General features: G+C 40.3%; 1 protein-coding gene across 5 annotated transcripts in view; it reads right to left on the bottom strand.

Annotated features, from left to right (window-relative positions):
* Positions 1–27,108, bottom strand: part of SERAC1 (serine active site containing 1) — a 60,176-nt gene that overhangs the window by 20,290 nt on the left and 12,778 nt on the right. For 3 of the 5 annotated variants that reach the window (XM_008007701.3, XM_038001146.2, XM_008007702.3), the window contains 7 exons: positions 26,887–26,923; positions 21,672–21,808; positions 20,065–20,154; positions 17,977–18,108; positions 15,352–15,473; positions 14,178–14,306; positions 747–860 (listed from right to left, as the gene is read on the bottom strand). In XM_008007701.3, coding sequence (XP_008005892.3) covers positions 747–860; positions 14,178–14,306; positions 15,352–15,473; positions 17,977–18,108; positions 20,065–20,154; positions 21,672–21,808; positions 26,887–26,923 — 761 coding nt within the window. The remainder of the gene's footprint in view (positions 1–746; positions 861–14,177; positions 14,307–15,351; positions 15,474–17,976; positions 18,109–20,064; positions 20,155–21,671; positions 21,809–26,886; positions 26,924–27,108) is intronic. The other 2 variants (XM_073022300.1, XM_073022301.1) reach the window with 2 other exon arrangements.

Genomic DNA, 27,108 nt, shown 5'->3' with positions numbered 1-27,108 from the left:
TTGATATATGCTACAGTCACACTTCAAGAGTACAGTCATCTAATATTTCCTTGTGTTTTTTAATTTTAATTTTTTTTGAGATGGAGTCTCGCTCTGTTGCCCAGCCTGGAGTGCAGTGGCACAATCTCAGTTCACTGCAACCTCTGCCACCTGGGTTCAAGCGATTCTCCTGCCTCAGCCTCCCAAGTAGCTGGGATTATAGGCGCACACCACCACACCTGGCTAATTTTTGTATTTTTAGTAGAGACGGAGTTTCACCATGTTGGCCAGGCTGGTCTCGAACTCCTGACCTCAGGTGATCCACCCGCCTCAGCCTCCCAAAGTGCTGGGATTACAAGCGTGAGCCACCGCACCCGGCCTGTTTTTTTCTTTTATCTTGTCACATCTTTGGCAGTTGTTTTAATGGAAATTATCTGAAAATAATATGTAAAAATATCTGAGAAAGGCAGTAGAAGACAACATAACTCAAAGGCAAATGCCACATTTAGATGATGGGCTAATTTCTTTTATGCAATTAAAATTAAATAAATTTTTAGAAATACTTAGCAAAACAGAATCTCATTTATTGGTGCTAAATCATGATTAGTCTAACAATCAAAACTGGAGGAAAGCAGAAATTTAAAGATAAGTGAAGGGCTTTTCTCCTTTTACAGTAAATGATGATTACTGCCCTTGCAAGAATCAACTTATATAATTATTTCAATGAAATCATAAAAAGTAAACTACATTTTGAAAATGTAAATTACCTCAGAATGTTTTACTATAGCTTCTAAACAGAACATTTCCACTGTTGCTGAAGGAACTTCTCCAAAACTTTCAGCATAAGGAAGTCCATTTCCTCCAAAACACCATAAACCACCCTGAAATTAAAATAATTAAAATTTTTACTGAAAAAAAGTGACTAATATTCTTGTTTGACAAAAGAAAAAAATCTCCGTACTAATAGATGGCATTAGAAAATACTAATGTGTAGGGTCTCAAAACATGTTGGAAATGTAAAAGGAATTTTATGCAAACTGTGGGTTATCAGAACAGAAAACATACAAATTATTCCGAGAAGAGCACAACCTCTGTGTCCTCCTCAAGTCTCTCCTCTGTGTCCTTTTGTTTGAAAATGTGAAGACTAACTCACAATTCTTTAACAAGTAAGAAAAGCCCAGGATGTTCTAGTGTCATCTCTTTCAGCCCCCCCGCCAGTGGTCAGAACAATATATTATTTTCCAGCTTCTGCTAATAGCCTACTTAAAGTCTAATAATCAACATAATTCAAAAGATATAAAGCATTATTGGACAAGTTAAAAAGAAAGATCACAATGACAACGATCACAGAGCTTTTAATTCTTCTCAAGTTGAAATTCAAGTTCATATGCAAGGATAAACAATCGTTACAAAAATTACAAAACAGAAGAGTAGTGGGGACTATTTCTAACAGATATTAAAACATAAATAATAAAAACATTTCATTTTTTAATTGAATGTTTTCAAAATTAAAACATTTCAATTTCAACTCTTATCACAGATCAAGGGTTAATGTCACTAATATGCAATAATCTCCTACAAGTCAGTGACAAAAAATACCAACACTATTATAGAAACACAAGCAACAGTCATAAACATAAAGTTGTTAGGAAAATAAATATAACTCTAAAATATATAAAAACGTAAATTATATATTATATATTTATATATGTATCTATATATTTATATATTATATAGTATATATTTACATTTATATATTATACTGTATATTTTTATATCTATATATGATATATACTATATATTTTTATATCTATATATGATATATACTATATATTTTTATATCTATATATTATATATACTATATATTTTTATATCTATATATTATATATACTATATATTTTTATACTATATATCATATATTATATAATATGCAAATTATATATTTATATTTATATTTGTATATTTTAGAGGCATTCTATTTCTAAATATAATTCATTATATATAAAATACATAAATATACTATAAATAACTATATGTCTGTTTATATGTTTATTTTATAAATATATATAAACAACGCTCAGCACTGTTCATGAGAGGCATGCACACTGAAAGGACCCTGAGAAACTACATTTGTCATCTATCAGACAGCCGAGGTTCTAGGGAAACAAGCACGCACAGCGCCCTGCTGCGAGTGGTATCAATGGCACGACTTCTATGAAGGACAACCTGGCATCAGCGATCAAGATCACAAGTGCACATGCCCTTTAATAACTGATCCTACAGAGATGCTCACACACAGGGAAAGTGAGAGATATGCAAGTTTGCTCACTGCTGCATTGTTTGTACAATAATAAAGACGGAAAACCAGCTAATATTCATCAACGGGGGTTAGTCAAATCAATTATGGTACTGTTGTACAATGGAATGCTATGCCAGTCTAAAAATTTTGAGTCTCTTCTTACACTGATATATGCCAATCTCCACAATAATCCTTAAGTGAGAAAAAGGTATAGAACGGTGTGTATGTATCCTGTGCTACTACTCGTGTAGAGAGAGAGTGTGTGTGCACGTTGGGGTAGGAGAGACGGAAGGGATGGAGAGAAGATGTATTGCTGCATTGCTGTAGGTGCTTTGGAAGTACTTCACTTTGGAGCTAGAGGTCATAATTGTGTGCGTACAGCCCACCCGCTGGCAAAAGAGGACAACTACAAGGTAATGGCTGAAAAATGTATACATTAATATAAAGCCCAGTGTTTTCTATAGAAAATATAATCCATAAGATTCTGCATTTTTAGTTAATTTATAAGGTCCATGGTTCAGTAAACCAACTAAAAATAATTTTTGGTCACTCTATACTTTCTATTCATGCCTTCTTCTCGTATATAATATTCTGTTTTTTTACATTTAAACATGCATTGGATCTCAGAGAGTCACATTATTTAAACTGAGGATTGAGATGGGGCTAAGTCATGAAAAGTCATCCTTCTGTGGCAGAGATAATGGTAAATAGCGGATTGGTGAACTTTGTCAGGGGGTAGGAATTTTTTCTTGAAGATTTATCACCACATCCTGGCTCCCCCAAACCCCTCTTCCCACCTTGTACCCTTGAATCATCTCATCTATTTCTACTCTAAATTCCCCAAGAACAGAGAGGGGAGAAGGCGAAGAAAAATGATCTAGGACTTTCATTTGTCTTGGCCATTTCAGCAGTGTGATGTAGAATGCAGTTCCCATTCCATTCTCATTGTTGGCGAAGCTTGTTACTTATGATTGGCAGATTTTGTGGCAGTAAGAAGTACAAGCAAAAAGGAATGAATACAAAGGAACAAACTCACAGTATGGTTGTATGGATTATATTCTAAACCCTAATGTAAAAATAAATGTACATAGTTACTGCTGCTTTATACTGAATTAAGATATGACAAGACTAAATAAATTCATAAAGATTTAAGAAACACCAAACATCAAATTCTATGAGTGCAACAAAAATAATTTCCTAAGGATTAAGGAAATGCATAGAAAACGCTAGAGAATGACAATATTGAAAACAATAATAAAGAGTAGGTACAGGCTGAGGGTGGTGGCTCACGTCTGTAATCCCAGCACTTTGGGAGGCTGAGGCAAGTGGATTGCTTGAGCCCAGGCGTTCAAGACCAGCCTGGTCAATACAGTGAAACCCCATCTCCACAAAAAATTAGCTAGGCAAGGTGGTGCACCTGCTATCCCAGCTACCCAGGAGGCTGAGGTGGGAGGACTGCCTAACCCAGGGAAGTCAAGGTTGCAGTAAGCCATGATCATGCCACTGAACCCTAGCCTGGGCAACAGAGTGAGACCCTGTCTCGAAAACAGACAGAAAAAAAAAAAGGAAAAGGAATAGGTAGAAAAATTGAAAGGCAACAGTAATATATAAGAGCCAATCTCTGGTTTTTTTTTTTTTTTTTTTTTTTTTGAGATGGAGTCTCACTCTGTCGCCTAGGCTGGAGTGCAGTGGTGCGATCTCAGCTCACTGCAAGCTCCGCCTCCCAGGTTCAAGTGATTCTCTTGCCTCAGCCTCCCGAGTAGCTGGGACTACAGGCACATGCCACCACGCCCGGCTAATGTTTTGTATTTTTAGTAGAGATGGGGTTTCACCATGTTAGACAGGATGATCTCGATCTCCTGACCTCGTGATCCACCTACCTTGGCCTCCCAAAGTGTTGGGATTACAGGCATAAGCCACCGTGCCCAGCCTATCTCTAGTGTTTCTTCATAAAAAGTTATCACCTTAGAGCTCTGCGATTTGTACAAACTAACTGGTCTTTAAAATTATGTTCATTCTAAAGCAGGAGTTTTTAACAAGGTCCTTAGGGGTATGGAGTAGATAGAATTCAAGGCAGGCAGGGTGTAAACTTGGATGGAAAAAAAATTACCTTTGTTTTTTCCTAACCTCTAACTGAAATTCTGCATAGTATTCCGTTATGCACACAGACAATAAACCACAGTAACACTAGCAGTCCCTGTGATTCTGTTCATAACAGAAAGCACAGGTATTTTCATATCACATCTCATGTTGCAGCTATCTGAAAATACAGTTATATTCACTCTTCCTTTCAATGCCAACTATCACCAAACGGTGAAGTTGCACATTCTCACACTAGTGATCCCAAATCTACACTGCTTTCCGTATTCCCTAGCAATAATGATTTGAGATCAACAGTTCAATGTTCTTATTCAGCGAAGCAACAACAGCATTCACACTGGTATGTCATTAAAAAATAAAAGGTACATATTGAACGGAACCATATGAAGCTGCCTCTTTTCCCCAGCTCTATCCACTGAAGGCCTAAAAGTAACGACAGCAGCAATGAGCTTCCCTAGCCCAGAACTTGGTTACTAAACACCATAAGCCCTAAAAGGAACCAAGGCTGCTTAAAAAATCAGCTGATTCTAGGGCTAGAACAGGGAAACTCTAAGACAAACATTTTCTAATGTCAGAAAATACGCAAGTGCTCCAAAAATAATGACAAACCATTTCCAAAAGACACAGGAGACAACCTGAAGGGGCTCCCACAGCCAAACCTGAGACAATCTGAACATCAGTATGAATAAGGAGAGTAACAGATTATAATCTAGTGAAGAAAAATAACCATATGTGATCCCATATGGATTAGGAAGAAAGGCAGGAAGGAGAAATGGGAGGAGGAAGAAAGCTTTTCCTACAGAAGAGTACTAAATAAAGGAATAAGGAGTAATAAAATTAGGCGGAAAAACTCAGCATTTTGTAACCACCTAACAATAACTGTTATTCAGGCAAGATTCATTCAAAGAATATTATTAAATAAAACCACTGGCTGAAAGTCTGAAGAGCAACAGGACAGTCTCCTAATCTCAAAGTAGTTCCTCCTCCCACAAATTGTGTATTAATTAATTTTTTTCTTTTTTTTTTTTTTTGAGACGGAGTCTCGCTCTGGCGCCCAGGCTGGAGTGCAGGGGCGAGATCTCGGCTCACTGCAAGCTCCACCTTCCGGGTTCACGCCATTCTCCTGCCTCAGCCTCCTGAGTAGCTGGGACCACAGGCGCCCGCCACCATGCCCAGCTGAGTTTTTGTCTTTTTAGTAGAGATGGGGTTTCACCGTGTTAGCCAGGATGGTCTCGATCTCCTGACCTCGTGATCCACCCGCCTCGGCCTCCCAGAGTGCTGGGATTACAGGCGTGAGCCACCACGCCCGGCCGTATTAATTTCAAATAAAGAAATATATTAACATTCAAGCAGAGAAAACTGGCAGACATCACTTTAATCAAGTGAACAAAGGGAACATCAGCAATAAGGGGTGAGCTGGCATCACGCGCTTCTGGGCATGACATACTGGGAAGGACACAAAATCACCTCTATCATATTCCTGTAATAACGCACACCCGAATTTAAACATGAGGAAGCATAAGACAAACTAAACTGAGGGCCAATCTACAAACCACTGCTTTGTACTCTTCAAAAATGTCAATGTCATAAAGACAGAGAAAGGCTGAAAAAATTTTCAGGTAAAAGGAGTCTAAATACACAAGACTCACATGCAACACTTAATACCAGACTAGATCCTGCAATAGATTTTTTAAAAAGAAAAAGGCTGTCATAGGCTGGGCGCAGTGGCTCATGCCTATAATCCCAGCACTTTGGGAGGCCAAGGCGGGCAGATCACCTGAAGTCAGGAGTTCGAGACCAGCCTGATCAACATGGTGACATCCCGTCTCTACTAAAAATACAAAATTAGTCAGGCGTGGTGGCGGATGCCTGTAATCCCAGCTACTCAGGAGGCTGAGGTAGGAGAATTGCTTGAACTGGGGAGGCGGAGATTGCAATGAGCCGAGATTGTACCACTGCACTCGAGCCTGGGTGACAGAGCAAGACTACACCTCCAAAAAAAAAAAAAAAAAAAAGCTGTCATAAAAGATTTACTGGGAAAATTCAAATACGGAGCATTTGAATATTAGACAACACCATTATATCAATATTAAATTTTCTGAATTGATAACTGTACTGTGGTTCTTTCAGGGAATGTCCTTGGGGCATCATGTCTGTACCTAATGAATGGCTCAGGGAAAAAAATATTAAATGTGTGTGAATAGGTATCTTAAAATATATCTGCAGAGAGAGGGAAAGTAAAAGGGAGGGATGATATAACAAATGGGATAAAATGTTAGTAATTGGTGAATCTTTTTTTTTTTTTTTTTGAGATGGAGTCTCGCTCTGTTGCCCAGGCTGGAGTGCAGTGGCATGATCTCAGCTCACTGCAAGCTCTGCCTCCCAAGTTCACACGATTCTCCTGCCTCAGCCTCCCAAGTAGCTGGGACTACAGGCGCCTGCCACCACGCCCGGCTAATTTTTTTGTATTTTTAATAGAGATGGGGTTTCACTGTGTTAGCCAGGATGGTCTCAATTTCCTGACCTCATGATCTAACTGCCTCGGCCTCCCAAAGTGCTAGGATTACAGGCGTGAGCCACTGCGTCCAGCCAGTAATTGGTAAAACTTAATGAAATGTATTATTTTTGCAATTATTTAAATTTGAAATTATTCCAAAATAAAGTTAGAGAAAAATTTTAATTAACTTCAACTTTCATGTTTTAAATATATTTTATTATTGAATGCATCCATAAATACATATATTATATCAGAATTTATTTTCTCTTTTGATAACAGTATTTCAGTATAATTTGTTTCCTTTGTAATCTTATGCATTATATTTTATGCATTTAGAACTGAGTTCCTAGACTTAACCAAATCACAAAAGGAGTCCATGGTATTCAAAGGTTAAGAACTCCGTTCCAAAACCAAATATTATTGTGCTGGCTGTATGCTGCGGTTGACAGTCGCCTCCGTACATGAGGAGTTTTGTTTATTTATTTTTTAGAGATGCGGTTTCACTATGTTGCCCAGGTTGGAGTGCAGTGGCTGTTCACAGACGCTATCATACAGCACCACAGCCTCAAACTTCTGGACTGAGGTATCCTCCTGTCTCAGCCTCCTCAGTAGCTGGGACTACAGGCATGAGCCACTGTGCCCAGCTTGAAAGCAGTTTTATATAGAAACAGAACACTGACACTGAAGGGCCCTTGGGGACCACTATGAGGCAGGTCTGTCATACACTGGGCAGACAGATCACTACAAACCAGATGGACTCTCTCCATCCACCATGTCAGCACCCCCAGCCTCCTGGCATATGTGAAATCCAGGAGGCATGACAAACTTGAGGCAGAGTAGGGGGAATAAGAATAACGAAAAGGAAGCCAGGCGCAGTGGCTCACGCCTGTAATCCTAGCACTTTGGGAGGCCAAGGCAGGCAGATCACAAGGTCAAGAGATCGAGACCATCCTGGCTAACATGGTAAAACCCTGTCTCTACTAAAAACACAAAAATCAGCTGGGCATGGTGGCTCGCGCCTGTAGTCCCCACTACTTGGGAGGCTGAGGCAGGAGAATCGCTTGAACCTGGGAGGCGGAGCTTGCAGTGAGCTGAGATGGAGCCACTGCACTCCAGCCTGGGGATATAGCGATGCTGTGCTTCAAAAAAAAAAAAAGTAAAAGGCAGTGCTTACTGTCCTAAAGAGATGAGATATTAGAATTAAAATTAAATATTTATTTGAAAAATTAATTAAAGATACGCTACCTCTTGTTTTTAAAAAAAGAACAGGGACTCAAATCAAAGTGAAACTAGTACCTTCCAAGTGGAAAAATCAAAGGTGCTTCATTAAACATAAAGCATTCATTGTCTTTTTAAAAAATACTAAAAACAATTTATTTACTTAAAGGATGGATCTATATGTGTCTATGATCTGCCCAAGTAGAATGGAAACATTTCAAGTGTCAGTTTCATCATTTCCAGTGTGATCTATGGTTCCTAAATATACTGAATTGGAGTAGCATAAAGACAATGCAATTAAAAGGTCATACGATCCAAGTACGGTGGCTCTCGCTTGTTATACTAGCACTTTGGAAGGCTGAGGCAGGGTGGACCTCTTGAGCCAGGAGTTTGAGACCAGCCTGGGCAACATGGCGAAACCCTGTCTCTACCAAAAATACAAAAAAAATTAGCCAAGCCTGGTGGTACACGCCTGTAGTCCCAGCTACTCGGGAGGCTGAGGTGAGAGGATCACTTGAGCCCAGAAGGCAGAGGCTGTAGTGAGCCGAGATCACGCCACCATGCTCCAACCTGGGTGACAAGGAGTTTGACCCTCATCTCAAAAAAAAGGTCATACGAATTACTTTTTCAGAAAAACTTTGGTTAGGGGAAGATCTTTAAAATGAGGCACCTGAAATGGGTAGAAGTTGTCAGAAGACCCAGGTCCTCTCCAAGGTGGTGAATGTTAAAACACACAAACACATGATATTTTAACTATGAACACACACATACACACACACAAGGCCAATTTAAACTATATAATTCTTTAAACTACTGCTGAGGCCAAGAATTCTGCACAAAGAAGCAGCATAGTGGGGCCAGGCACAGTGGCTCACATCTATAATCCCAGCACTTTGGGAGGCCAAGGCAAGTAGATTACCTGAGGTCAGGAGTTTGAGACTAGCCTGACCAACATGGTGAAACCCCAACTCTACTAAAAATACAAAAAAATTAGCCTAGTGTGGTGGCACATGCCTGTAGTCCCAGCTACTCGAGAGGCTGAGGCAGGAGAACTGCTTGAGCCCAGGAGGCAGAGGTTGTAGTGAGTCGAGATCATACCACCGCACCACTCTAGCCTGGGTGACAGAGGGAGACTCCATTTCAAAAAAAAGAAGTGGCATGGTGGTATTAAACCACTTTCCTTCTCTTCACTTGGCAAAAGGTAATGCTGGAGAACACTATAGAAGGTAGAGGAATATTCACTAAATAGTAATATCAGGCCAGGTCTCAGGAGCTCTGACATGGGGAGAAGAGTGATGGGAGAGAGAGAAGGAGAGTGATGGCAGGAGAGAAGTTAGTGATGGGAGTGGGAGACACTATGGCAGAACACAGAGAAGCACCCAAGTCCACAAGACCCGTGTAAACAGCCTGGTCCCAACCAAGCTGAAACTGTCAGATGTTAGACAAGGCCCGCTGAAAATGAGGTGGTTCCCTGGCTTCCAGATGAAAGGGAGGGGCATAAGAATAGAGAAGGGAAGAAAACAGATTTAGATAAGAAACTACTTGGTATGACAAGCCCGTGGTTTCCTAGGTTTGACACCAACAGCACAAACAACAAAAGAAAAAAATGTATAAATTGGACTTCATCAAAAATGTTTTTTATTTTTTAATTTTTTTTTAGGGACAGGGACTTGTTCTGTTGCCCAAGCTGGAATGCAGTGGCACGATCACTGCTCACTACAGCCTTGAATTCCTGGGCTCAAGTGCTCCTCCCGCCTTAGCTTCCTGAGAAGCTAGGATCACAGGCGCACACCCCACAACTGGCTAATGTTTTTCTTCTTTGTAGAGATAGTCTTGCTATGTTGCCCAGGCTGTTCTCAAACTCCGGGGCTCAAGTGATCTTCCCACCTCCGCCTCCCAAAGTGCTAGGACTACAGACATAAGCCACCATGCCTGTCCAGACTTCATGAAAATTAAAAACATTTGGGGTGCACAGGTCACTATCAAGAAAGTGAAAAGAACCCACAGAATGGGAGAAATATCTGCAAATTACATATCTAATAAGAGATTTGTATCCAGAATACATAAAGAGTTCTTACAATTCAACAATATAAAGAACTCTTACAATTCAACAAAAAATTTCAACTCTTACAATTCAACATATCTAATAAGAGATTTGTATCTAGAATATATCAAGAACTCTTACAATTCAACAACAAAAAAAAACAAAAGCCCATTTTTAAATTGGGTGCTACAACATGAAAACATAACCCAATTTTAAAATGAGCAAAGGGAGCCATGGTGGCTCACACCTGTAGACCCAGCTATTCAGGAGGCTGAGGTGGGAGGATCACTTGAGCCCAGGAGTTCAAGGCTGTAGGGCACGTAATGATTTTGCCTGTGAAGAGCTACTGGATTCCAACCTGGGCAACACAGTGAGACTTCATCTCAAAAACAAAAGCAAAATCCCTAGTTAAAAAAAAATTGGGCCAAGGATTTGAATAGATATTTCTCCAAAGAAGATATGTAAGTGCCAACAGCACGTGAAAAGGTGCTCAACATCATTAAGCATTAGGAAAATGCAAATCAAAGCCAGAATGAGGATACTACCTCACACACAATGAGATGGCTAGAAGAAAAGATAGACAATAACATATATTCCTGGTGGGAATGTAAAATGGTAAAGTCTCTGTAGAAAACATTTGAAAGTTACTCAAAAAGTTACACAGAGTTACCATAAGACCCAGAAATTCCACTCCTAGGTATATACTCAAGAGAACTAAAAACATACATCCACACAAAGACATGCACATGAATGTTGATATTGAGATCTAATAAGAAACATATGGGCCGGGCGCGGTGGCTCAAGCCTGTAATCCCAGCACTTTGGGAGGCCGAGACGGGCGGATCACGAGGTCAGGAGTTCGAGACCATCCTGGCTAACACGGTGAAACCCCGTCTCTACTAAAAAATACAAAAAACTAGCCGGGCGAGGTGGCGGGCGCCTGTAGTCCCGGCTACTCGGGAGGCTGAGGCAGGAGAATGGCGTAAAAACCCGGGAGGCAGAGCTTGCAGTGAGCTGAGATCCGGCCACTGCACTCCAGCCTGGGCGATACAGCGAGACTCCGTCTCAAAAAAAAAAAAAAAAAAAAAAAAAAAAAAAAAGAAACATATATTTGGTCTCCACCCCTGGTTCCCTCTAGAGTGATGAGTGTCTTCTGTATGCTAATGAGACGACTGGTGGCTGGAGGGCCCCTAAATAGTTTCAGGAAGGGGGCTGGTGGCCAGAAAGACTAAGGACATGATTAGAGGGTAGGGACTTTCTGCCCTATTCACCAACCTCTGGGGAGGACAGAGGGCCTGAAGGTTGAGGTGATCACCAAAGGTCAATGATTCAATCAACAATGCCAATTGATTAAAGCCATGAAAATCCGAAGGACAGGGTTCGGAAAGTTTCTGGATACCGGAACCCATGGAGATATCTGGAGGGTGATGCACCCGGAGGGGCATGAAGGCTCAGCGCCCCTTCCTATATAGCTTGCCCTATGCATCTCTTCCATCTGCTGTCCATCCCTCTCCTCTGTCATATTCTTTATAATAAACGGTAAGCATAAGTCAGGTGTTTTCCTGAATTCTATGAGTCATCCCAGTAAATTAATCAAACCCAAGGAGGGGGTCATGGGCACTGCCAGTTTATGGCTGATCAGAAGCACAGGTCACACTTGGAACACGTGACTGGCATCTGAAGTGGGGGGCAGTCCTGTGGGACAGAGCCCTTAACCTATGGGCTCTGATACCATCTCTAGGTAGAGACGTCAGAACTGAATTAAATGGAAGGACACCGAGCTGGTGTCTTATGGAGAACTGCTGAATGTGTAGAGAAAAACCCTCCACACTTCTGGTGTCAGAAGTGTTAAGGAGTGTGAGAAAGAAGGAAAAATGCTTTGCTTTTTCCCTATCTTGTACAGTACAGTTTTTTTTTTTCCCAATTAGAAATGTTCATAGAAGTATTATTCATTCATAATAGCCAAACGATAGAATGTTCATAGAAATATTATTCATACATAACAGCCAAAGAATAGGAATGACCCAAATGTCCATCATTGATGAACAGAAAAATAAAATGCAGCATAGCCATACAATGGACTATTACTTGGCCATAAAAAGGAATGAAGCACTGATATGCCACAATGTGGTTGAGCCTTGAAAACATTATGCTAAGTGAAAGAAGTCAGACACAAAAGGCCACATATTAGATTATTCCATTTATATGAAATGTCCAGAACAGGCCAATCCATAGGAAAAATAGATTCGTGGTTACCAGGGGCTGGAGAGGGGAATGAGTGGTGACTGCTAATGGTTAGAGAGATTCTTTGGGGGATGGTGAAAATATTCTGGAATTAGATTGGAGTAATGATTATACAACTCTATGAGTATATTAACACCGAATGAATTGTATAGTTTTAAAGGGTTTTATGGTATGTGGATTATAAAGAAAACTAGTTGAATTGGAAATATCACCATAAATTTAAGATCTTTTAAGAAAAAGGTAATTGTTCTGCTCTGTTACTTAGGTGTCTAGGAGCCCCCAAGGTCCACCAGCTCTACCTTCATGAAGAACTATTACGCACACCTAGTGCCTGGGTTTTGGACTCTTAACCTTCTCCTGTAAGAAGAATCAGATCTCCTTGGAGAAGCAGCCATATCTCGTAGGGCAGGAAGAATCAAAAAGAGCCAAGGATATCTTGTCAAAAAACCATGGCACCTTCTAGCCACTTTGGGAACAGAATTTAAAAGCATAAGGTCAGTGTACAGAAAGGGCTATAGAGGCCAGACGACGGAACTCTCAGCTTCAAAAAGAAAACATCACTATAAATCACTGGAGCAATTCCAAGACATGGCCCAAAAGGGAAAATTATGTAAAGTATACTAGACAAGTCCTGTCTACTGATGTGTCCCTAATTTCTCATAAAAGGGAAAAATGAGAAAATGCATTTAATTGGTCAAAGAATATAGAATACTGTGATTTTTTTTACTGACAAAATACGTTCCTCTCATTGAGATTACATAGTTATTGCAGTTAATAATGGTGGTTATTCGTTCTGATTTCTCTTAAAGGTATGAGATTTTTATAAAGAAAAACTTGCACCCCAAGAATATCAGAATTCAGTATTCACTGAGAGCCTTGTTTTCTTCTTTTTTTTTTTTTTTTTTTTGAGACAGGGTCTCATTCTATTGTGCAGGCTGGAGTGCAGCAGCACAATCACAGCTCACTGAAGCCTCAATCTCCTGGGCTCAAGCAATCCTCCTATCTCAGCCTCTCAAACAGCTGGAACTACAGGCACATGTTACCACGTCCAACTAATTTTTTTTTTTAACGTTTTATAGACATGGGGGTTCTCGCTGTGTTGCCCAAGCTGGTCTCAAACTATTGGCCTCAGGCAATCCTCCTACCTCAGCCTCACAAAGCACTGGGCACTGGGATTACAGTTGTCGACCACTGCGCTCAGCCCTGTTCATTCTTTTTTTTTTTTTTTTTTTTTTGAGACAGAGTCTCGCTCTGTCACCAGGCTAGAGTGCGGTGGCACCATCTCGGCTCATTGCAACCTCTGCCTCCCGGGTTCAAGCGATTTTCCTACCTCAGCCTCCCAAGTAGCTGGGACTATGGGCATGCGCCACCACGCCCAGCTAATTTTTGTATTTTCAGTAGAGATGGGGTTTCACCATGTTGGCCAGGATGGTCTCTATCTCTTGACCTCGTGATCCACCCGTGTCAGCCTCCCAACACACTGGGACTACAGGCATGAGCCACCACACCCAGCCCTCATTCTTTAAGATAAAATTTTAAGAGTTACTTCCTGTGAAGCTGTAAATGACCTCTTAAGCAGAGTGAAGGGCTCCTGAAATCACCTTTATCTCTCTTACACACTCTGTGACTGTTTATTTACCTGCCTCCCTGTCATCCCTGACATCCAGCCCAGGGCATGGCACACAACCAGAAGTTAGCATGTTTACTCAGTTACTGGGTGAATGCTAGCCCCTGACATAATACATTGGAAAGAGTGGACACTCAAAAATATTTACTGAATGAATACATGAGCTAACCTTCTGAGCAGCTAGACTCTGACTGCTTTCACTAAGAGCCAAAGATGTAAAATACTGGATACACTCATCCAGCTCTGTTTGAGGTAAGGAAGCCAGCAACTGCCTGAGCTCTTCTTCAGTGGAAGAATCCTGAAATGAAAGGAAATTCTTCATAAATACTCAACAACTGAGTACAACAAAAAATATCCAAATACTCAAAGCCAATATTTGCCATATATATCAAAGCCATATATGATATGTGCATCTCTCTCTATATATACATATACATATGATATAGAGATATAGGGAAAGAGATATCAGAGATTAATTACTGCTTTCAGTCTTGAAAACAGTCACCCACCCAGGTAAATAAACAATCATTTAATTTTGAATTCTATATTTTCACGTTTGCTACTTCAAACTGAGAGACGTACTGTAAACTTTAACTCTGAATTTTCATCTGACATCTTGACATTCTCAACATCTTGACTCAAAATGAAGTATTGCACCCTTACTAATTAAAGCTACTGCTTTTTAAATCCAGAACTTGTTACTATCTCATTTTCTCTAATAATTAATATCTAGCATATTCATTTTCCTATTTTTCAAAAAGCTGCGAACGCGTAAGTTTTAAGAGTTTCATTTTCTGGTCTAGGAAAGATACTCAAGAAGCATGCTTTAAATCTGTGGCAGTGTTTCTCAACCAGGGGCTATTTTGCCTCAGCAACATCTGGCAATGTCTGGGGACATTTTTGGTTGTTACAACTAGGGGGTGCTACTAGCATCTAGGGAGTAGAGTCTAGGGATGCTGCTACACACCCTACAATGTACACAACAGCTTCCTACCACAAAGAATTATCTGGCCCAAAATGTCAATAGTGCTGAGGCTAAGAAAACCTGACCTACAGAAACTCAGAAGGGACCAACTCATGGATGCTGATATGCTATGGCATGTCACCCACTGGTTTACAGAGACTCCCAATTCCCAAAGGCAGAAAATAATACAGCAAGAACAGCCCCTCCTGAGGAACCAAATATTTGTATAACTACTATGATTTCAGTTTTACATTCCAGTTTATCTGCTTGTGAGAAGTAGCCAACAACTACTTTTTTAAAGTATTTTGTACCCAAAGTGAAGATAATATATTAAACCATTTTTCACTCTCTAAATTATTATTAATATTGTTTTACTTACTTCTTTTAAAGATGGCAAAGGAGGTGGTAGGAGAAAAAAGCGAAGATCACTCTCTTTGCTTCGTGCCAAACCAATAAGAGTTTTCGGATCACAGGCTTGAGCAATTAGCCTATACTGGTAATCTATTGAAAAAGCATTATCTTTTGTTAATACCAAAACCAGCTGATAGATGTTGTAAAGATTAACTGAACAAACTACTGAAAGCACTCTAAGTTTTAGACTGCTCTGCAAATTTGTAATCTAAAATATCCCAAGTGCAACTACATTTACAATACCTATAAGCTAGCTACATTTCCAGGACTCATCTCACAGTTCTCCTCAACGTATATCCGGAGACCGGGTCACAGCCTAACTTTTTGGAAAAAAGGAAGCTCAAAGGTGGAAACTGGTAAGTCAGAACCAATTTAACTTCTTTTTAAAACAATTCCAGCATTCAAAAGCTGTTCCGACCACTACTCAAAACACATGAGGTTGCATTTAAGCCTACTGCCCCGTGGTGATGCTATGGTGCTTTGGTATTCATAATGCCCATGAATATTTAGTCTGCAGTTCCAGATACCAGTACTTTCAATTAAACATGCCATTCTTTATATATCAAAAACAAAATTCCAATCATGAAAGCAAACATTATTTTCAATAATGGCAGTTTATAACCTGGGGTTGGCCGGGCACTGCGGCTCAGGCCTGTAATCCCAGCACTTTCGGAGCCGAGGTGGGTGGATCATCTGAGGTCAGGAGTCCAAGACCAGCCTGACCAACATGGTGAAACCCTGTGTCCACTAAAAATACAAAAATTAGCCAGGCGTAGTGGTGGGCACCTGTAATCCCAGCTATTCGGGAGGCTGAGGCAGGAAAACAGCTTGAATCCAGGAGACGGAGGTTGTAGTGAGCGGAGGTCGTACCACTACACTTCAGCCTGGGTGACAGAGCAAGACTCTGTCTCAAAAAATAATAATAATAATAACCTAGGTGAGTACTTCTGGATCAAGTGGGGAACTTTTGAAAATCTATGGGCCAGGGCACTTCCTCTGATTTCTCTGATACAGTAAGTCTGGAATGGAGACCTGGAAGGCAAATTTTGAAAAATATTTCTATTCTAAATCTCCACCAACATTAAGTGAGCTTATACTTACATTATAAATTATTATAATTGTAGCCGCCAACCAATTAACAAATTAATTTTCAGAGATCTCATTCTGAGTTTAACTTTTCTTTGAGAATTTTTTTTTTTTTTTTTTTGAGACAGTTTTGCTCTGTTGTCCAGGCTGGAGCGCAGTGATGCAATCTTAGCTCACTAACGACTCTGCCTCGTGGGTTCGCAATTCTTGTGCCTCAGCCTCCCAGTAGCTGGGATTACAAGCACACGTCATCATGCCCAGCTGAATTTTTTGTATTTTTTTAGTAGAGACAGGGTTTTGCCATGTTGCCCAGGCTGGTCTTGAACTACTGGCCTCAAGCGATCCACCCTCCTCAGCCTCCCAAAGTGCTGGGATTACAGGTGTGAGCCACTGTGCCTAGCTGAGAAAATTATTTTTTTCTATTTTGCCCATTTTTACAAGACAGCTCTACTAACAAAATATAGTTTTGTCCATGTACTGTAACCAGAGCAGATATGAGTTCTTTTTAAAGTATTTTTATTGTAAAATGTGTGACTCTGAAACACAATTACATATTTCAAATAGTCCATTAAAAATGATATACACACATACAAACTGGGTACATTCAACTATTAGTATTAGAGTCAAGTAGATTGTAAAAGTAAAAGCAAATATAATTGTATGGTATAGCAAGCAATTAAGTATACTTCATTAAATAGAAACCCAAAGAAAACTCAAGTACATTAGGCAACTATCAGAATCAAGAGTTGCTCTCAAAGAAGTATGTAACCAAATAAAACTTTGTTCTGGTAGAAAGTTACACAAATATATATGCCTCATTTTTGAGCTCATTCTTACCAAACACATTTGACTACCAGGTCAGCAGGCCTTCTACTTTCCGTATCATTAAAGCTTCTTAAAATTTTTAAAATACTTTTTTTTTTTGAGACGGAGTCTCGCTCTGTCACCCAGGCTGGAGTGCAGTGGCCGGATCTTAGCTCACTGCAAGCTCCGCCTCCTGGGTTCACGCCATTCTCCAGCCTCAGCCTCCCGAGTAGCTGGGACTACAGGCGCCCGCCACCTCGCCCGGCTAGTTTTTTGTATTTCTTTTTTTTTTTTTGAGACGGAGTCTCGCTCTGTCCCCCAGGCTGGAGTGCAGTGGCCGGATCTCAGCTCACTGCAAGCTCTGCCTCCCGGGTTCACGCCATTCTCCTGCCTTAGCCTCCTGAGTAGCTGGGACTACAGGCGCCCGCCACCGCGCCCGGCTAATTTTTGTATTTTTTTAGTAGAGACGGGGTTTCACCGTGTTAGCCAGGATGGTCTCGATCTCCTGACCTCGTGATCCGCCCGTCTCGGCCTCCCAAAGTGCTGGGATTACAGGCTTGAGCCACCGCGCCCGGCCAAAATACTTTTTATATATACTAAGACTGCCTGAATTATTTTCCTTCCTGAACCTCACTCCCTTGTCTTTTACATCAGAAATCAAGAGCCAGCTGAAGACCTGCCACCTGTTAGGTGGTCTCATTACCATGCCAGTGATGGGTCTCCGACATCTCCTGCACAGCCTCGAGTCGCGTGGTTTTGTCATCTGACTTGCTCTTCCGTAGGAGCAGCCACACAGCACACTCATGATCTTCTATATCAACTGTACTAAAAGGGTCTTTGCAAAAAGAAAAAGCCAAGACAATATGAACAGCTAAGAGAATACTTTTATCTTCACTTTAAGATGCTAATTTATAAATATTTGAAATCTACAATTGGACAGTTAAATCCATGTATATAGGTATTGATAAAAACTGATATTATTTGTTCTCAATTCTGTAATATCTTTTATAGTTATTATGAATATTGTGTGTGCTTTTTTTTTGGTGGGGGGCAGGGGTCAGTTTTGTTTTGTTTTTTGAGACAGTCTCACTTTGTTACCCAGGCTGGAATGCAGTGACACGATCATGGCTCACTGCAGCTTCAACCTCTTGGCCTCAAGCAATCCTCCCACCTCAGCCTCCTGAGTAGCTGAGATCACAGGTGTGTACCATTAGGCGCAACTAATCTTTTTCTTTTTTTTCTAGAGACAGGGACTTGTTACATTGCCCAGGTTCAACATGTATGCTTTTGTTTTGTATATTCTGGTGTCTTTCATATGTGGTCATTTTAAAAATATTTTTCTCCCCAAAACTTTTTCAAAAAGATCAAATATATGAAAGAAATTAAAGAATACGTTAACATAGGCTGGGCACGGTGGCTCACGCCTGTAATCCCAGCACTTTGGGAGGCCTAAGGTGGGTGGATCACAAGGTCAGGAGATCGAAACCATCCTGGCTAACACTGTGAAACCCCGTCTTTACTAAAAATACAAAAACAAAAAATTAGTCAGGTGTGGTGGCGGGCGCCTGTAGTCCCAGCTACTTAGGAGGCTGAGGCAGCAGAATGGAGTGAACCCAGGAGGCAGAGCTTGCAGTGAGCAGAGATCGTGCCACTGCACTCCAGCCTGGGTGACAGAGCAAGACTGTCTCAAAAAAAAAAAAAAGAATAAGTTAACATCCATATATCACATCTAGATTCAATAACTCTTATTATTTTACCATATTTTCTTAATCTATATTCACATGTAATTTTTCCCAAACTATTTGAAAGGATGATGTAGACAAAATGACATTTTACCCCTTCACAGTTCAACCTGCATCTCCTAAGAACAATCCTGCATTCTCTTAAATAACCACAATGCTATTATCACACCCAAAAACACTAACAAAAATCTTCCCAAATCATCTAAAATTCAGTCTAATTCCATATTCAAGCTTCCCCAATTTTTCAAAAAAAAAAAAATTTTTTAAGGTTTTCTAAAACCAGGATTTAATAAAGTCTCTTTTAGCTGTAGAAAGTTTTCTCATCTTTTATTTTCACAATGCCAACTTTTTAAGGAGATCAGATAAGCTCTTTTGTATCTAGCTCCACATTGTAGATTAACCTGATGGTGAAATCTATGATTGTGGATGTACTATGCTCATTATGAGAAGGCATGGGAGTGATTTTCTAACAAATTTAAAATTATAAAACACTTATCAAGAGAATAGGGTATATTTTATCTCCATATTTATTCACAATTACCTAAGGAAGGAAGAAAATTGTCCAAAGCATTAAGCCCTTAAAATTAAATACAGTCCAAGAGAATAACGCTAATTAATTTTCTTTCTTTTCTTTTCTTTTCTTTTTTTGAGACAGTCTCACTCTGTCACCCAGGTTGGAGTGCAGTGGCACGATCTTGGCTCACTGCAACCTCTGCCACCTGAGTTCAAGCGATTCTCCTGCCTTAGCCTCCTAAGTAGCTGGGATTACAGGCACCCACCACCATGCCTGGCTATTTTTGTATTTTTAGTAGAGACGAGGTTTCACCATGTTAGCCAGGCTGGTCTCAAACTCCTGACCTCAGGTTATCCACCCACCTCAGCCTCCCAAAGTGCTGGGATTACAGGTGTGAGCCACCGCACCTGGCCTGATTAATTTTCCATAGCTATAAAAAATATTAGTATAAGAAATGAAAAAAAGTATCAAGTTGATCATTCCAATGACTTTCAGATTACTGATAAGGATTCCAAGTCACATATTTGATATTTACCAGCAAATGGATTCCGTAGTATCTTGGCGGATGTTGCCAACACTTTTCTTACTGCTTTGTGAAGTTCTTTTCTTGCCTGCCAGGCAATACCTAAAATGATCATAAAATTAAGTAAAACCAAGAATGTATTGTTTTTTTATTTTTATTTTTTTGAGACAGAATCTTGCTCTGTTGCCCAGGCTGGAGTTCGGTGGTGCGATATCCGCTCACTGCAGGCTCCACCTCCCGGGTTCACCCCCTTCTCCTGCCTCAGCCTCCCGAGTAGCTGGGACTACAAGCGCCCGCCACCATTCCTGGCTAATTTTTTTGTATTTTTAGTAGAGACGGGGTTTCACCATATTAGCCAGGATGGTCTCAATCTTCTGACCTCGTGATCCAACTGCCTTGGCCTCCCAAAGTGTTGGGATTACAGGCGTGAGCCACCACGCCCCGCCCAAGAATGTATTCTTAACACTATGCTCCAGTGTTTCAAAGAGAAATGTATAAACTCCAAATTTTTTCACAAAGAAAATACAAAATAACATCGCTGTCTTTTTATTGTCACTACTGATGCAACTAAAACCATTATGGAAACACAGAGCTCTCAATTCCAAAATAAGATTGCTCTCCAAGTTAGGGAAAAGTAAAAACAAAAACACTAACTTCAAAAACACTTACTAAAGCTAATGAAAATCTTCACATACAACATAGGTTTTGCAATATCCAGGAAAATGTCCCTCATGATGAGCTCACCTCAAACTGAAGTTTGGAGATACTTTACTAAAGAGATTAAGTCTTATTATACAGGTATATTATAAGCAACAACAATTATCTATGTAATTGAAATTGTAAACATACCATAAAAGCATTTTGAAATTCAGAAAGTGATATAATAACTAATAGCAACAGAGCAGCGGGTGACAGACACAGGAAAGCAGTAGAGCCTGCCCCACTCGAGGAACATCATGTTAACTGGCATATTCTGGCTAACAGTGTATGAACAGGCAGCTGTGAGTCAAGTGTGTGACTCACCATGCTACCCATATGTTGAGGAAAATACACTCCTCTGCTGTAAAATTTCATGTTCACCATGCAACCATCTGATCACTAATGAGGAGGGCTTCCATGTGTACTAAATATTGAGAAGTGGAGTGTCCTAACTAGTAAAGACAGGTTTTCTAGCCTTGGTGACAGATAATTATAATAAATGAGTTGGCATTCATATTGATGAATGTATCTCATGTGTTTGGTTTGCATGAATATATCCCTTAAAGTAGAAATATCGCTGAGCTAAATGACAAAATCATGTTTTTTGTACTTACCAAACTGAGAGCCAGCCTCTGTATTGACAGTTCCACTAAGGTGTGGAATTCCAGGTTCAGACTAAAAATGCCAGTTAGTCTTCACTTCACTTAGTTTTAGGAGAGTTGCAAACCTGGATTAAATGTGGAAGTCTAAACTTTGGTCCTTAATTAATTCTTTAGGAACTTTGTTTTCACAGGGTTTGGTGATTCTTAGAATTAGCTCAATCTGTACTACTAATACTGTGTTTTAAATAGACATATTTTTAAATTCAATGACTAGCTTCCATTTTTCACAAAGAGAGGCTTACTTCACAATAAACTTACCATGATTTTCTCCTTTATCTAAAGAAACTGTGTGCACATATATATATGACTTCATTTTTTCTCTTTCTACCACTTGAGTATCTAATGTCACAGCTTTCTTCAGGGTCAGAACTTCATATGTAAGAAATAAAGAACCTCTTAAAGAGAAAAGAAAAAATGCATCATAAATACACAATCAAAATGTAACACAAGAGCTACTCTTCTCTATTAAGTTTGTCATAGTAAACTTCTTTTTTATTGGGAAACATAACATGTATACAGTAACATGCATATAACATTTATACAGTCATGCGCCATATACTGACTTTTTGTTCAAGGACAGACCTCACATACGATAGGGGTCTCATAAGATTATAACGGAGCTAAAAAATTCCTATCTCCTAGTGACTGAGTAGCCAACGTAACACATTAATCACGTTTGTGGTGATGCTGTGTAAACAAATCTACTGTGCTGCCCATCCTAGAAAAGTTTAGCACATACAATTATGTAGAGTACATAATACTTGATAATAATAAATGTTACTGATTTATGTATTTACTATAGTATACTTTTATTGCTATTTCAGTGTGTACTCCTTCTACTTAACTGTAAACTGCCTAGGGCAGGTCCTTCAGAAGGTATCCAGAAGAAAGTGTTATCACAGGAGATGACAGCTCCATGCGTGTCACTGCCCTGAAGACCTCACAGTAGGACAAGATGCGGAGGCGGAGACAGTGATATGGATGACCCTGACCCTGTGTAGGCCTAGGCTAATGGGTTTGTGTTTTCACTTTTAATAAAAACATTTAAAAAGTTTAAAAATTTTTTTTGCTGGCACAGTAGCAAAGCCTGTAGTCTCAGCTATTCCGGAGGCTAAAGCAGGAGGATCCCTTGAGCCCAGGAGTTCGAGGCTGCAGCATGCTATGACTGTACCCACGAGTAGCCACTGCTCTCCAGCCTGGGCGACAGAGCATGACCTCGTCTCAAAAAAAAATTTTTTTTTTTTTGAAATGGAGTCTTGCTCTGTCCCCAAGGCTGGAGTGCAGTGGCACGATCTCAGCTCACTGCAAGTTCCACCTCCTGGGTTCACGCCATTCTTTTGCCTCAGCCTCCCAAGTAGCTGGGACTACAGGAGCCTGCCACCACGCCCAGCTAATTTTGTTTTTGTATTTTTAGTAGAGACGGGGTTTCACCGTGTTAGCCAGGTTGGTCTCAATCTCCTGATCTCGTGATCCACCCACCTCGGCCTCCCATAGTGCTGGGATTACAGGCGTGAGCCACCGCACCCGGCCTCAAAAATTTTTTTTTTTTTTTTTTTTTTGGAGAGGCAGTCTGGCTCTGTTGCCCAGGCTGGAGTGCAGTGGCGCAGTCTTGCCTCACTGCAAGCTCTGCCTCTCGGGTTCACGTCATTCTCCTGCCTCAGCCTCCGGAGTAGCTGGGACTACAGACACCCACACCACGCCTGGCTAATTTTTGTATTTTTAGTACAGACAGGGTTTCATCTTGTTAGCCAGGATGGTCTCGATCTCCTGACCTCATGATCTGCCCGCCTTCGCCTCCCAAAGTGCTGGGATTACAGGCATGAGCCACCACGCCAGGCCAAAAAGATTTTTCTAATAGACAAAAGTTTATAGAATAAGGACATAAAGAAAGAAAATATTTTTGTATAGCTATATGATGTGTTTGTGTTTTAAGCTAAGTGTAATTACAAAAGTCAAAAAATTTTTCAAAAATTTAAGCTAATACGGTTAAAAAAAAAATACAGTAAGCTGAGGTTAATTATTAAAGCCAGGACTTTATTTATTTTTAGAGACAGGGTCTCAACTATGTTGCCCAGGTTGACCTCAAACTTCTGGGCTCATGTCATCCTCTCGCCTCAGCCTCCCAAACAGCTGGGACTACAGGCCCACAGCACTACATCCAGCTAGGTTAATTATTAAAGAAAAAAAATACTGTTTTATAATTAGTGTAGCTGGGTGCAGTGGTACATGCCTGTAGTTCCAGCTAGTTAGAAGGCTGAGGCAGGAGGATCACTTGAGTCCAGGAGTTCAAGGCCAGCCTAGGCAAAACATAGTGAGACTCTGCCTTTAAAGAAAATACAAAGTTCAGTGGCTCACGCCTGTAATCCTAACAATCTGGGAGGCCAAGGCGGGCGGATCACCAGAGGTCAGGAATTCAAGACTGGCCTGGCCAACATGGCAAAACCAAGGTTCTACTAAAAATACAAAACTTAGCCAGGCGTGGTGGCAGGCACCTGTAATCCCAGCTACTCAGGAGGCTGAGTCAGGAGAATCGCTTGAACCCAGGAGGCAGAGGCTGCAGTGAGACAAGATTACGCAGCTACACTCCAGCCTGGGCGACAGAGCAAGACTCCATCTCAAATATATAAAAAAAAAAAAAAAAAAAGTGTAATGTAGCCTAAGTACATAGTGTTGATAAAGTCTACAGTAGTGTACAGTAATGTCCTAAGCCCTCATGCTCACTCACCCAGAGCAACGCCCCGTCCTGTAAGCTCCACTCATGGTAAGTGCCCTATATAAGTGTACCATTTTAAAATGTTACTTACTGTACCTTTTTTTGTCTGGATATGTTTAGGTACACAAATACTTCCCATTGTATTATAATAGCCTATCGTGTTCAGTACAGTAACATGCTGTACAGGTTTGGAGCCTAGGAGCAATAGGCTGTCCCACACAGCCTAGGTGTGGAGTAGGCTCTGCCATCCAGGTTTATGCAAGTGCACTCTGTGATGATTGCACAACAATGAAATCAACTAACAACACATTACTCAGAATGTATCGCCATTATTGACACATGACTGTGTATATACATATACATGTATATACACATTTCAGTTTACAAATAATAAATAGCTTCATAATCATATCCAGGCAAGAAACAGAATGTTAACAGCACCCTAGAAGCCCACAATGTGTCCTCCCTGATACTGACCTGTTCTCATCTCTATATATGATTCTGATTTTTATTGTAACAATGTACTTTTCTTTACAGTTTATATATGCATCCTTAAACAACAGAGCTTAGTTTTGCCTGTTTTTGAAATTCATATCAATGGAATCACACTACACGTATTCTTTTGCTCAGCCCTGTATTTATGTGAGTCATTCATGTTGCACGTAAAATGTAGTTCCTGCACTTAGATTTTCGTATAGTATGCAATTATCCATTGCATGGATATACTACAACTTACTTATTCACTCTCCCATAGATGGGCATTGAGAACGTTTCTAGTTTGAGTCTATCACAACAATGCTGTTACATATCTTATACATCTGTACCGTGCATACATGTACGTGTACCTCTATCTATCTACACATACATATATCTAGAATTACATACCTTCTGATAGTATACATATTCAACTTTACTAGATAATGACAAACCGGTTTTGTGAAAAGATGAGCCAATGTGTACTCCCATCATCTACCTGAAGTTAATTTTAAATGTTGTTTGTTGTGTATCTCAAAATGAAGATTTCTTTTTTCCTAATCAGATTGACTTACACACTCCCTAAATCCTGACACAAACATTGCACTCTGGATTCAGAGTTTAGCAACATTGTTTTCCTACACCTTCTTCTGACCTTTGGTTTCTACCCTCAGGCAAGCAGATAAAACAAAGTTCAGACACTGGTTTAGCACCAGAGTACACAAAGAAGGCTCTCTAGAATCCTCTGCCCTCGGCCAAGGGCAGTGGCTCAGCCTGCAATCCCAGCACTTTGGGAGGCCAAGGCAGGCAGATCACCTGAGCCCAGGAGTTCAAGACTAGCCTGGGCAACATGGCGAGACCCCGTCTCTACTAAAAATACAAATAATAATAATAATAATACGGCCAGGTGTGGTGGTACACACCTGTGGTCCAGCTTGGGAGGCTGAGGTGGGAGGATCACCTGAACCCAGGGGGCAGAGGCTGCAGTGAGCCGAGATCATGCCACTGCACTCTAGCCTGGGTGACCAGAGTAAGACACTGTCTAAAAAAAAAAAAGAAGAATCCTCTACTCTCTTCGGGATGTATCTGAACTTTTATCTTGTTTTCCATGAAAGACAAAATTCTTTTTTTTTTTTTTTTTTTTTGAGACGGAGTCTCGCTCTGTCGCCCAGGCTGGAGTGCAGTGGCCGGATCTCAGCTCACTGCAAGCTCCGCCTCCCGGGTTCATGCCATTCTCCTGCCTCAGCCTCCCGAGTAACTGGGACTACAGGCGCCCGCCACCTCGCCCAGCTAGTTTTTTTGTAGTTTTAGTAGAGACGGGGTTTCACCGTGTTAGCCAGGATGGTCTCGATCTTCTGACCTCGTGATCCGCCCGTCTCGGCCTCCCAAAGTGCTGGGATTACAGGCTTGAGCCACCGCGCCCGGCCGACAAAATTCTTTACTATAAGAAAAAACTGTAATTAATTTTCACTATATTCCTGAACACAATTGTGAGCTAGACAAACTGCATTACAGAAAAGGTTATATATACATTTATGCTTTGCTCAGAATGAGTCAAAGGGAAAAATTATCTAAATATATTTTGCCGTACATTACAATGTCATGGAGAAATGTATGCATTTGGATAAAATGTCAAATATATCTCTTTTATCATTTCTGCATCTGAGAGTTAATTTTATATTTGTACTAGTAAAAAGTATTAACAAATACAGTACAACAGTATTACATATATATTCCTCCCCCTAAAGAAAAGTAAAAGAAGGAATATGAAAAACAACAATTTGCTGAAAGAGGGTCACTGCATTCATTACACGTGCTCCTGAGGGAGCATCAGATGGGAGATGTCCATCTGTTGGTTTTCTCAGTCAGCCTCAAATTCCTTTCACGCGAGCTTTATGGTGACTTAAGGGATTTTCCAAAATACTTTTGACTATAGTCAATTTGCACCTTTTTCACCCACTTTAGAACCTAATACAAGACGTGACTCTAAGTATGTCAAAGCTAAGTGCGTGCCTGATATAAGTGCGTCAAAGTGCTTTTCTCACAGCAGCAGTGCCCAGCAGGCAGAGTTCCTAGTACACATTTGGCTCCAAGAGAAAGCACTCCTAGAAGTTAAGGAAACCACATCATGACAACATTTAACTGGTGGGATCAGTGATTAAATCCACCAGTCTAATTCCAAAATCTATACCCTTTCAATACCTCATGCAACCTGTAAATCACTGCCATTGAGATTTCCAGTAGAGTAAAATGAAGCCAATTAACATTCCACAGTTGACAACTTACCCTAAAATAAGTGATCCAGTAAACTTTATTATATTTCCTTCAAAAGAAAAAAAGTCAATGTGATGAATTTCATTTTTAAAAGTGTGAAAGGAAATAGGCAACAGTGTAAGTCTCTACCTATATCATATGTTATCAGATAAGAAGCTATTATTTTTATATTAATATAATCAGTTGCTATTAATAAATGGTCTCCTATCCTTAGACACAAACACACAAATCAAC

Source organism: Chlorocebus sabaeus, chromosome 13, assembly GCF_047675955.1.
Source record: "Chlorocebus sabaeus isolate Y175 chromosome 13, mChlSab1.0.hap1, whole genome shotgun sequence".
NCBI lineage: Eukaryota > Metazoa > Chordata > Mammalia > Primates > Cercopithecidae > Chlorocebus > Chlorocebus sabaeus.
This window is presented reverse-complemented; position numbering and strand designations above follow the sequence as displayed.